General features: G+C 48.7%; 1 protein-coding gene across 3 annotated transcripts in view; it reads right to left on the bottom strand.

The window, feature by feature from the left end:
- Window positions 1-13,167, bottom strand: part of Chst15 (carbohydrate sulfotransferase 15) — an 82,222-nt gene that overhangs the window by 16,360 nt on the left and 52,695 nt on the right. For all 3 annotated transcript variants that reach the window (XM_052760912.1, XM_052760911.1, XM_052760913.1), the window contains exon 5: window positions 9,821-9,977. In XM_052760912.1, coding sequence (XP_052616872.1) covers window positions 9,821-9,977 — 157 coding nt within the window. The remainder of the gene's footprint in view (window positions 1-9,820; window positions 9,978-13,167) is intronic.

Genomic DNA, 13,167 nt, shown 5'->3' with positions numbered 1-13,167 from the left:
CCCATGAGATCCACACCCCTATCACAGGTCCCACAGCCTGGAAACAAACCAAGGTCTGCCCGGCCCCGAATCCCATAGGCCCCAGAGCCCCTCCCGACTTAGGGTAGGAGACAAGCCAGTGGTTCACCAACGTGGAGGCCAGCCATCTGAGTCAACAGTCTGAGGATATGATTTGACGTCTCTATCACTTTGGGCGCCTGGCGATTTGGAAGCAAGAGTCAACTGTGTTCTGGAGCTGCTTAATAAGTCACAGGAGGCTGGTTAAGAACGAATTACAACGGGCGACAGAGCAGCAAACAAACATGGGATGACAGAAGATATGACACTGCCCATCGTCACAAAAAAGCCGGTGTGTTATGGTGCGTCACCAGGCTCATCTACAAAAATGACAACAGCAATAAATGGGTGTTCTGGAGCCCATCGCACACCGGCACACGCTGTGGTCACTTATCACTCGGACAAGCTAATGGGGCTTGCATCGCTCACTAGCTGTCAGCAGTGTTTGTTACGAAGGACAACAGGTCTCTTCATCACCCTCCCCTCCACACGGGGACTCTGCAAATTCAGGCTCCAGGTCACTAGTTTAGTGAAACCCCTCTCTACAGAGGGTTTCTCCTTTCATAGTATTTTTTTTTTTCTTATAGCCCTTTTATAGCCAGATATAAGCATGCACCATAGAATTCAGTGGACGAGTCAGTTTGGACTATGTACAGAGTTGTACAACCATCACCATGATCCGATACTAGAACACGGTCCTTACCCAGCAAGCGGCAGCAACTGATGGTAACAGGCAAGGCCATGTCAGAAGTTACACGATCCAGCTCAGAGGCCTACACCAAATCATAGCCTTCGAGGTCAGGCGCAGCTGCAAAAGTGCAACGCTTGGTGGCGTCACCTGGGAATGTTCCTTCCAGTGACTGCTCCGTGCTCCAGACTTCTCAGAGATACAGTCTGAGAAAGGGTTCAAGGCCAACACTAGGATAGTAGCCATTAGGTGTACTGATGCCTCCTGAGCTGGCTCTCCTCCAAACACTGTCCTCTCCCTGACCTCCATGACCGCCCCCTTCCACCTGACAGCTTCTCATGTCAGTGGCTGCATTTCCTCACCCAAGGGCCCCTGAAAGGGAGACACACTTGTATCTTTCAAATAAGTTTGCACCCCCACCTCCCGGTGCTGCAGCCACGTGAGGGTCATAATAAAGGGAACAGAGGTGGTCGCCAGAGCAGCTGGCCTCAATATTCTCCCTCTGCCAGCATCCACATTCAAATCACGGATCAATAGCTTCCCAGACTTTGATATGATACATCAATAATCATTATAGATATTTTTCCTACATTGAAAAAAAAAGGCCATTTCATGTCGCTTTAAGAAAGTTCTCTGTCTTCCTGAATTACAAACTGTGAATACCTCATCATGAACTATGATGAGGCAGGACTGGCCAGGCCAGATTATTTGGAGAAATGTCTCGGGTCACTTTAGGCCAGACAGGTGACACAGAGGAGGCACACGCTATCTAAGTAAGAACATCTAGGTCAGAGATGACACATCTAAGTGACACAAGACTCCTTGTTGGCTGGGACACTGAACAGGGGTCTCCTCTCCCCATGGCACCAGAGGTTCCTTGAGCACAGGTGAGTTCTGTGTCTATCTCTGCCTCTTCCAGTGTGTCCATCACACCAGTGTGCACTGAATAGGGACAAAACCTCTGGTGGCATTACAAGCACTCTTGGCATCCCTGAGACATAGAGCTTACATGCTACAAGCCGTAGGAAGACATAATGGAATACAGCTACTGTCACAAAAGTTACTGGTTGGAAAAGTCAAGGACTTCTCCAAAGGTCAATCCATGGCTTAAGAAGTCTTAAAGATATTTGAGCTTTTCTTATATATATTAGCTGGTTCCTACAGTGGTTTTCTTGTAATGCTATGTGTGCTTCCAAGAACTCCTAACAGTGTATTTATCTAAAATACCCATCAAATATCCAAAGCCAAACAAAAAACACCTGTCCCCTAGGTCAGGAAGATAGTTTTATTTCTTGTGCAATTTAGTGTGAGGCCCTCTTTCCTTACAGCTTTATTAACAGACTCCTAATTTCTTACCTGACTACTTCTAGGAATGTAGACTGAGCACACAAGTCCCCTTCTTGATATACTAACCGATCAGTAGCTCTCAGTTGACCTCCTCCTTTAACCACTCCATTTTCAGGTTGTAAGAGAAAGCCTGACACAGCCACTGCCTGAGGAAAATTCTCACCTGCCTTTATGACCCTGTAGGAATTCAAGCCTGATGACCTGGCTGGAAGGGAGGACTACTATGGCTTAGGTTTATAACTGAACACCTCAGAGACTTGAGAGGACTTAGAGGTATAAGGAGACAGAGAGGAAGGGAGGAGTGGAGAACTTGAGGACGGACAACTGAGAGGGATAAGGAGGATTTTGACCAGAGAGAACATGTGGATGAGATGGAAAGTGAGGAAGAGTCAGATGGGGAAGTCCTAGCTGGGTAAGAACAAGATGAAAAGGACCTAGATGAGGCAGAATTAAGATGAGAGAATTAAGATAGAACTTAGAGGGAGCAGTAGATAAAGGTAGAGAGAAATCAGGCAAGAAAGGAACTAGGCATGAGAACAGAACTGAAGCTGTTTAGACAGGATTTTATCTCAGAGGAATAAAGGATTCAGACAAAGAGCTTGGTGTACTTAGATTCATTTTCTGAAAATAATTCTTGCCATTCACAGTTGCTCTCCTGAGCCCCTGGGAAGTATAATATTAAGGCTGGTCCTTTTAATATTATACAAGACTTACACATCACCTCCCACCACTTACTTGCAATCCTGATGGCAGACAAAGATCCTGAACAAGTGAGAAAATCAGGAAGCTCCAAGCTAGCCTAGGTTTGGGGCATGGGACCCTCATTGTCAAAGGCTGCCACACACCAGGGCTAGCTAATGGGTGACATGCACTGACCGTTCCTACAACATTGCTCCAGAATCCTTATGTGTGACAAGTCTGGGCAATCCCTCAAACTACCCAGAGTCCACTCCCAGATCCTAACCAATTACGACACCCTTCCCAACTAGGCAAGTAGAGAAACAACATTTTCTTGCCCCGGGGTTCCTCCTCCACTGTCCCCACTGCATTGCCCTGTGGGAATGCACAGGACAGCCAATGGCCTAGTGAATGTACCCTCAAGAGAAACAGTTTGCAAGCTGAAGTCTGAAGGTCCTTATTCCAATCACAAGTCATAGTCCCTCATTGGCCACCCCAGGTAGTCTTCACACAGCACCCTGACAAAGACACCCACTGTCCTGTGGTGTGGCTGCTGCAGGAGACTCCACCCTGCTCAATGGTCTGAAGCCAATGCTCCCAGGCCTAGAGAGGCCCAGCTGGGGGCAGGGTTTTAGCAGCAAGTGATCCCCACCTCAGGCCACAGATCTGCGGCCACTCTGAGGCTTTCCTGGGGCAGCTCCCTCCCACCGGAGCCAGCTCCTTCCCTAGTTTGCTCCCTTGGATGCTGAGGTAAGTGAGCAAGGGCAGTCAGGACTCAGTGCCCCTTCTCATCTTTACTGCTCACACAACTTTGCAAAACCAGAAATCTCTTCTCCTTTCTCATCAGAACTATCTCTGCTTCAATTGAAAGACCCACCAAAGAATTTACATCCAGTGGCTAATGGATGGGAAATACCCCAACCAGGAACAGTGCTGAAGGATAGTCACAGTCACAGAGAACCATGAAGTCAGCTAATGCCTCTGTGGGATGCCTCAGAGACCCACCCTTCCTCTGCAGGTCTTGTCTTCACATCCCTCACAGAGTGTTTTGCAGAATCCTGCTGCAAACAATAGCAACCTTCAGTCCAGAGTCAGTGAGTTCCCATGAGCTCCGGTCTAGCTGTCTCTGTGTGTTCTGCAGTCATGTGTGTGACAGTTGTGTAGCTTGGTCAGCTTGTGGCAATCCTAGTAGTGGGAACGGGACCTGTCCCTGGCACTTGAACTGCCTTTTGGAAACCTATTCCCCACACTGGGTTGCCTCATTCAGCCTTGATGCAGCGGGAGGAGCTTGGTCCTGCCAACTTGATGTGCCATGTTTTGTTTACTCCCGTATGTGAGACCTGCCCCTTTCTGAATGGAGACAGAGGAGGAGTGGATGCAGGGGATGGAGGAGAGGGAAAGGGAGAAGAGGAGGGAGGGGAAACTGAGGTTGGGATGTAAAATAAGTGAAAAAATGTAATTAAAAAATAGATAGATAGCAGCCTTCAGTGTCCATGCTAGGAGTGAGCCACCACTGCAGAGGAACGGCTGCCTCTGTGAGACTCAGGTGTGATGGAACCTCAGCCTGGCTACTTACTCATCATGGAGAGGTAAGGAATATAAGGTGAGAAATCCATTCAGTGCACCTGTGTGCGTGTGTCACAATTACCCTCTTACTTGCTGACAAAGCTCAGTGAGGCAGTATCTGAGCGGGGCACGACATAGAACTCAGGTGAGCAGGCGCACTGATTTCACCAAAGCCTGTGCTCACCCCTCCACTAGCCACGGGCTCCATGAAGCAGATGGATGGCTTAGCATCATATATACACAGAGGGTGCATATATGCATAGAGAGTGCTCAATAATATTTGATGAACGAATGTTAAGCATGCACATTTAATTAAATAACAGCCCATGTCCCCCGTTTCACTGATGAGGAAATAAGACACAGATAGCATAGGTTTTCTTGCCACAGGTGGCAAAGCCTTTAGGTGGCAGAGCTAGGACTCTGAGGCAAGCTGTTTGGGTATCCAGGAACGGTCCCTATAGCACGTCATGCACTTGCACATCTGCACACACACTCGGTGGTAGAAGCTGCTCCCCATCTCCACACCTCCACACATTCTGCAGACTATGGGGACTCAATCAAGCCTACATCTCCATCCAAATGCTTAGCCTCACTCTTATTGTGCTGCGGGCAACTACATCCGAATGGGCACACTTCATGTAACACCTCCTTCCTTCCTAGTTTATCTGTAGATTAATCACTGAACCAGTCCAGATGGTTCTAAAAAGTCAGTTTATATAAGCAGATGAAGAACACAGCTCCCCAGGCTTCAAGGCCCGAGGGATTAGAGTCAAGATGGAAGTCTACTTAACTGAGTGGAGCTCTTCTTTCCTTTAGACCCACCACCATGACATGTGGAAGCAACTGTTCCTGGATGGTCATTTCTGGGCATCGTGTTTTGACTAGACGGAATTAAAAGTAACACTGGAGACACTAGAAAAACCTTAACAAACAGTGCAGGGTCCCTCTCCTAATGTCCCATGAACAGAAGAGGAATGTGACAGGGCCAAGGGAGCCAGTGGCTTCCTCGTGAGCCATTCCTCATGTAGAATGGGAAGCTCGAGTGGCCCTGAGTTAGGAAACAGCTCTATTGGTCATCTCACAAACAAAAGATGCAGGGAATAAAAAGAGACTGGGCCATTCAGAGAGGGACTAAATGAAGAAAAATTCTGCTTGTCTGTTGGTGACTTCTTTTTAATTAAGTGGACAGTTTAGCCCAAGAATCCATTAGTTGTAAAAATTGTTGTCGTTTCTTACAGAGAGAGATTTAGAACATGGATTCGTGGCTGGCCTCTTCACCATTCAAACCACTCCACAGACGTCTCCTCACTATTCCTCTGGCTTCCCCCAGGGTGGGGGCTGAACTTATTGCTTCTGTCTTTCCCTGGGAACTTAAAAGTCATTAGGGTGAGTCTCCTCCAATCTCAGCGTGGTCAACCCCTCTGCCTTTAACCTATTAACAGAAATAAAGGCTAACCGTGAATCAGAAACTACAAACGACCCTCCTCCACCCCAGCTGATTTGTAGAATTCAACAAACAATTTGGACCAATCCAACTGGCTCGGAGCAGCCTGGAGCATCTCCCATGTGCAGAAGTCAAGGCCAGGGAATAGCTAAAGGGGGCCAAAGGCCCAGGAGCCAGTTCGACTAATGAGGACTTGCACTCTAGTGTTTGTTTCTTCAAGAGTAACCTAAACACACAATATTTATCATTCTTTCTGCTTGAGTCAGGGAAGGAGCTGAGCTGGCCACTCCAGATAGGCCAGGAGCTACGGGTTCCAAAAAGGCGAAATTCCCCCTGTTGCATATTTTTGGTGATGTTTCAGAAGCAGCAAACCGCTGCTGCTCTCCCTAACTCACAGCACGTGACAGCCCTCCTGCATGCCCTGGAGCTAGCATCAAGTTGAGGGTATTCTTCTCTGGGCTACAGGGCAGGCACCAGGTTCCCAAGCACTGGGTGGGAAACAAATACCTAGAAGAGTGGCTGGACCAGGGGATCTGTCTGTGACCCACAAGATGTGGCAACAGTGTTGGCACGGCACACCAGCAGCCGGATCACAGACCTGCTAGCCAACCTCTCCCTTGCTCCTTTGATGACGCCATCGGCCTTGTAGGAAAAGCCTAGTGGCCAGGGATTGAGAGCCATCTCCAGCCAAGTCAGAAAAGAACAGAGGCCTGTGCTCCAACAGCCCTGCAGAAACCCAGTTCTGCCACAACCATGCGAGTGTGGGAGTTGCCCAGACTCCCTCCCAAGCCATCAGGTGAGACCCCAACACTAACAGATACCTTAACCCCGAAGCAGAAAGCCCAGTGACAAGGCATTGAGGGCCCCTGATCCCCAGAAACTCTGAAACAGTGAGTGGGCAATAGAAGCTATGACATCTTGGAGCAATTTGTCACACTGCTAGTACCTAATGCTGCAGCAGGCCACCTGCCTAACACATGCTACTGCTAGGCAGCCCCCATAGTACTAACACACTGGTCATGACACAGTCGTATCTGCAGCCCTGGACCACTATCATGGCTTGCCATTCAACAGCTAGGCACTCAGCATAGCACCTAGCATGCAATAAAGGCTCCATAAGTGCTTCTATGGATGAAATGTTTGTGTTAAGCTGAGGGCAAGAGAGGCTGAAAATTCTCACCTTTGGTTTCTGGCTGCGATTATTTGTCCCTTAAAAACAAGCAAGAAGGAAACAGAGTGGGCCACTTCAATCTCCTGCAAGGTGGTGGCCCACAGCTGGGCCAGGAAGGCAGGTAGAGCAAGTCCTACTTCTGGCCATGAGTCTGAGCCTGGCCAACATGGCTGTCCTGTTACTCCAGGGCTCAGTTTCCTGGCGCTCCTGTCCTCAGAAGTGGATGCACAATTCTAGGAAAGGACCCTCTGGGGGAAGATGCCTCCACCCTCCATCAAGAAGACATGAGGTCTCTATATGCTATGTCCTCTCTTGCGGTAGTTTGAATATAATTAGCCCCCATAATCTCATAGGGAGTGACACTATTAGGAGGTGCGGCCTTGTTGGAGTGGGTGTGGCCTGGTTAGAGGAAGTGTGTCACTGTGGGGGCAGGCTTTGAGGTTTCCTATGCTCGGGATACCGCCCAGTGTCTCAGTCAACTTCCTGTTTGCCTGCAAGATGTAGGACTCTCAGCTACTACTCCAGCACTTATGTCTGCCTACACGCTCCCATGCTCCCAGTCATGATGTTAATGGACTGAACCTCTGAAACTGTAAGCGAGCCACCCCAACTAAATGTTTTCCTTTATAAGAGTTGCTGTGGTCATGGTGTCTTCCCAGCAATAGAACCTTGACTAAGACATCTCTACTCAGGGTGGTTTTCTCCTTGGATTACCTTGTCTGTGTGGCAGACTCCTACTCATCGTTTGAAACCCGGCCCAGGAGCAGCTCCTCCAATGGAGGGGATTCCTCTGCACTGGGAAGCTTGCTCCTTTCCCTTCCGGCTGTCATCGGTAGGACCAAGACAAACATTGGCAACGTGCCTGTCTCTCCAGCTAGCCTGGTAGTTTGAGTCTCCCTGGGGCTGGTACACACAGAAGCAACTCAGACGGCTCGGTCCTCATCTGCCCAGAATGCTTGCCAAAGCCTCAGTTCTTGGGCCCTGAAACTGGGCACTATCTGATGACCTTCCTCAGAATTAAGCTGTAGGAAGGACAGTAGATATGTGTTCTGTGTGTGGTGATCGGAAAGAACGTTCTACCAGGGAACTTGGGCTGAGGTGGCGTGGGGGACAGAAGAGAAGCAGCTGTCAAAATACCTCAGCGGTGGTGAGGCTGTTTCCTTAAGCCTCTCTTTTGCGGGTGTGTAATCCTGCTGTTCTGTGCCAGGAAAACCCAGCCCACTCCACAGGGAGGGGGCGGGGGGGGGGGTGGCGGCACGCAAAGGGTCCACTTCCTGCCTAGAAGAGAAGGTAGACACGTCTGCCTTGGGGACCACATGAAGTGGCTGCCCTGTGGTGTGGACCCAAGAGACTGCTGTGCCCCAGACAGATAGATGGTCCTCTGTCCAGTAATCTAAAGAAGAGCTGGGGACTTCTGGAGCCTCATGAGAATTTGGAAACCCAGCTCAGCAAGTGGGAGGGGCAAGCATGTGCTCTCAGGCAGCCATGCGAGGGGCTAGATTGCATATTCACCAAACTGTACTCACAGATATATGCACATGGCACATGTATGCATCTGACAGGAATGAAGTGTAGAAGAATACACAGAAAAACCTAACTAACAGTTACCTACATGGGAGATCGTGCATGGTCCATTTCCTTTATAGTTTCTGATGCATTCCCTTAACACCTCTACAATAAACACTGCTATTGTTATGGTCGGGGCCTGGAAGCCATGCCATCCAAGGAAGAAATCAGATAGGCATTTCCTAGGGCTGCGGTAACAAAGTGCCACACACGACATCTGTCATTCAGGAAGTTAGATTTGTCAAATGTAGGTGTTAACAAGGCTAGCTTCTTCTGAGGTTCCTCTCTCACAGCTTTTAGGGAGTACATCCCTTGGCTTGTGGCCACATCCTTCAATCTCTTCACATGGTAAATTCCCTAATCCATCTGCAAAGGTCCAATTTCCAGACAAAGCTACAGGACTTAGGATTTCAGAATATGTTATTTGGGGCAGGGGGTCATAATTTAGCCCACAGGAAAACACAAGAAATAAGAAACAAAGGGCTGCAGACCCTGTCTTTAAATACCAGGGAGCTATCATAGTTTGAAATGATTAGATTGGACTGTATGGCTTACAGGAGAATAAACGAGAACAAGGTATGGACAAAAGACCGTTGATCTCCAGACAGGAAGCTGAGCTGTTCTGACATAGCCTGGCCATTTTGAGTGGCAACCCCTCGTTCCGGATAAGATGGTGTTTGGAGGGCACAGCAGACTAAGTGATGTAAAGGTCCTGACAGTCTACAGCATACACAATATCGCCATCCAGGTACTATCTGATCAACTGCACCAGCTCTGCTCCGTCCAGACCTGGGCAAGCCCTGACCTCATCAGAGGCAAAGCAATCTGTCAGTCATTTCCCCCTTCTTCTGTTTCCAGGGATGCTGAGGGGGGAAGGGGAGCGATACATGTTCAGACCTGCATGGGAGAAAGGACTCACCAACCAAAGCCATAAGGAATTCTGGGAGTCAGAGCACACAGAGAACCCCAACACACCTGACACCAAGGGCATCCCCAGCCCTATCAGCACTTGTATCCTCTGTCTCTCGGTCAGACCCACCAGAGGCTAGCACCCACAGACCACAGTCAAAACTGCCGAGAAAATAGACCACGATTTGTTTAAATGCAGGGAGGCTTGCCCTAAGAATAACATTTATGTAAGAAACAACAGTAATGTCGCAAGTTAAGCTTGTTTATTATTTTTCTTAAACAGGCAAATCTTCTCTATGATGAGATGGAAACACTGTGCTCCCAAAAAAAAAAAAAAAAAACCCTTTCTTTTCACCAAAAATGCAAAGCATGGCACTCCCCCACCCCCACTCACCTCTCCACAGGGTCCCTGAGCATGACGATGAGCTTGGCTTCGGGCTGAAAGGCATGAATGAAGTCTTGGGTCAGGAACGGTGGCTCTCCGTCTGTGCTGTTGTCGTAGAAGAAGGTCCAGGCATTGTTATCCCACATTGTAGAGGCACTGGCCTCTCCTGCAAACAGACAGGGAGCAGATGCTGGGCCATAGAGTCTGGGCTCCCACTGTGAGCCAGAGGCCAAGCCTGGCTCTCGTGCCTTCCTTTTAAATAGCCATGACCGGGCAAGCTTATCCGCCATTGTTGGCAGATCCGGGGATCCAGGGAGAGGACATCGGGCACCCACCTCTGCTGCTACCACCCCCACCCCCAGGAAGAATCCTTCGGGATGAACAAAAATATAACCTTTACTAACACCTAGGACTTTAATCTCACAATATTTGGCTTTGCTGGCAGCTCATAGCTCTGTGGCATTTTTTAAGGGCCCGCTGAGAATCTACGGGACGGTTTCCTTCAAAATGTGTCAGGAAGAGAAAAGAGTCATTTGGGGAAGCTGACCCTCGCTGGAAAGTTGGATGCAGTTCACATCTATCTTTCCCTGGAACCATAACAGTTAGTCACAGGGCACAATCTAGGACCAAACGAGAGGAAGACTTTGCCAGAAGGCCAGGGGGTCTCAGCCTCAGCCCCCGCTTTCCCACATGGCCAGCTGTCTGCTGCCCACACCTCACCCCCTGCTCTTTGCATAGCCAGTAGTCTGTAGTGGCTGGATAAACAGGGCCCAACACTATTTAATCAGAGTCCCTAACAGAAAGATGAAAACGTTCAGCACGGCTCTGAGGAGAGAGGTGAGGTCAAGACACGGGCACTTAAACAACAGAGACTCTTGGATAACTGAACTAATTATTGTTGTGTTATTGTGCATGAGTGTGTGTGTGTGTGTGTGTGTGTGTGTGTGTGTGTGTGTGTGTGTGGTATGACATTTGCTTGGTTTTGTTGTTGTTGTTGTTGTTGTTGGTTTTGGTTTTTTGAGACAGGGTTTCTCTGTGTATCAGCTCTGGCCATCCTGGAACTTGCTTTGTAGACCAGGCTAGCCTCAAACTCATAGAAATCTACCTGCCTCTGCTTCCCAAGTGCTGGGATTAAAGGTGTGCACCACCACTGCCCGGCTGACATCTGTACTTGTATGTACACATGTATGGGTACCTGTAGCTGGAGTTTTCTCCAGTCCACCTGGCTCCTGCAGCCTCTCAGACACAAGTGAAAACACACAGAGACTTATATTATTTATAAACTGTATGGCCGTGGTAGGCTTCTTGTTATCTAGTTCTTATATCTTAAATTAACCCATTTCTATTAATCTGTAAGTTGCCACGTGGCTTGTGGCTTACTGGTACTTTACGTTTTGCTTCTCATGGTGGCAGCACCTGGCAGTGTCTCCTCACTCAGCCTTCCTGTTCCCAGAATTCTCTTCTCTGCTTGTCCCGCCTATACTATACTTCCTGCCTAGCTACTGGCCAATCAGCATTTTATTTATCAATCAATCAGAGCAACACATTCACAGCATACACAAAGACATCCCCAGCATGTACCTGCTTATGAAGATCAGAATTCAACAAGGAAAGTCTCCCTCTATTGCTCTATCTTTTTGAATTTGGGTTTCTCCCTGAACCTGGAGCTTGCCAATTGCCTAGACAGGCTGGTCAGCAAGCCCTAGGGATGTTTCTGCCTCTACCTCCCCAGCACTGGGATTACAGGAGCCTACAGCCATGACCAGCTTTCTCCAGGGATGCTGGAAATCCAAATTCAGATCCTCATGCCTGTGCAGCAAGGGCTTTGCAAATAAGCCATCTTCCCAGCTGCATTTGCCTTGTTCCATTTTGTGACTGTCTACTGAAATGTGGAAGGAAAGGGATTCCAGGGATCTAGTGTGAGGACAACTGGTACCCACCCTTCCATAGCCACCACTACCCCTCACCTGTGTCTTCAAGATAAACAAGCCAGTCAATTCTACACTTAATTTCTGGACATGGACCATGCGCCACATCTCAGTGTCATTCATTCAGGGATAGTCTGAGTTAAGGGGTCAACCTGGTTAGTGATAAGCACATGATAATCAGATAGTAGGCCCCATAAACACATTATGGTCATGTGTGAAGACAGTAGGCCCCATAAATACATTATGGTCATGTGTGAAGACAGTAGGCCCCATAAATACATTATGGTCATGTGTGAAGACAGTAGGCCCCATAAATACATTATGGTCATGTGTGAAGATAGTGGGCCCTGTGGGCACATTATGGTCATGTGTGAAGACAGTAGGTCCTGTGAGCACGTTATGGTCATGTGTGAAGACAGTGGGTCCTGTGAGCACGTTATGGTCATGTGTGAAGACAGTAGGTCCTGTGAGCACGTTATGGTCATGTGTGAAGATAGTGGGCCCTGTGGGCACATTATGGTCATGTGTGAAGACAGTAGGTCCTATGAGCACGTTATGGTCATGTGTGAAGACAATAGGCCCTGTTCTTCTGCTCGGTCTGTGACCGTGTTGTATGAACACCGGTATCCCAGCCATCTTTCCTTTCTTAGTTTATTTTAAAAACATAACAGAGAGAAAAGACAAGTCAAATCTTTGGCAAATCTACTCACCACAAAGGAGGGAATATGAAATGAGAATGGAGTGTCTAACCTGACACTGGCACAAATTCTGCCAGATCTCAAAGGGACCTGGTTCTAGACCCATGCAGCCATTGGTTCATCTTCCCATCTGTCTGTCCACTCAGCCTTCATCCACCCGGAACACATTCATTTGACATCTAATTCATGCCCCACATTGTCTTGGCACTGGGGACCAATGAGGGAAACAAGACAGGCATAGACTGTCTCCTCTAAAAGGAGACTGAAAGTTCAAGAAGCCATCAGGTACTAAGTGAGTGGGCAGGGGCAAGGCACCCTGCAGGCAGAGCGGGGCTTTCAGCATCCCCAGCCTCACAGAACCTGACTGCCTCAGTCCTGAGTCCCTGAGTGTCTCTCCTGCCAGAGGCTGCTGAGAGGAAGGGCCTCCTCCTCTGACCCATGGCCCCTCACCCAAGCTGAGGTGACCCTTTGACCTCTGCCAAGGACTTCATTGGGAGGAAGAGTTGAAAAGGGGATGAGCCACTTTCCAGGGCTGGGAGAAGCAGGGTTCTGATCTAGTCCCACAATCCCATCTGATAGACCCATAGACTGGGATGGAAACAAAGACCTGACTTGGCATAGAGCTGCCTGGTGCCATAGGCAGAGCCAGATGCCAGCTTCTCATCTGCTTCTCCACACTGCCTATCACACCAAGAGGCTATCATAAGACACAGCAGCAAACCTGGCTTGG

The sequence above is a fragment of the Peromyscus californicus genome, unplaced genomic scaffold (genome assembly GCF_007827085.1).
Source record: "Peromyscus californicus insignis strain IS unplaced genomic scaffold, ASM782708v3 Scaffold_4__1_contigs__length_199733344, whole genome shotgun sequence".
Lineage (NCBI taxonomy): Eukaryota > Metazoa > Chordata > Mammalia > Rodentia > Cricetidae > Peromyscus > Peromyscus californicus.
Note: the sequence above shows the minus strand (reverse complement) of the source record. Positions and strands in the feature narration are given on the sequence as shown.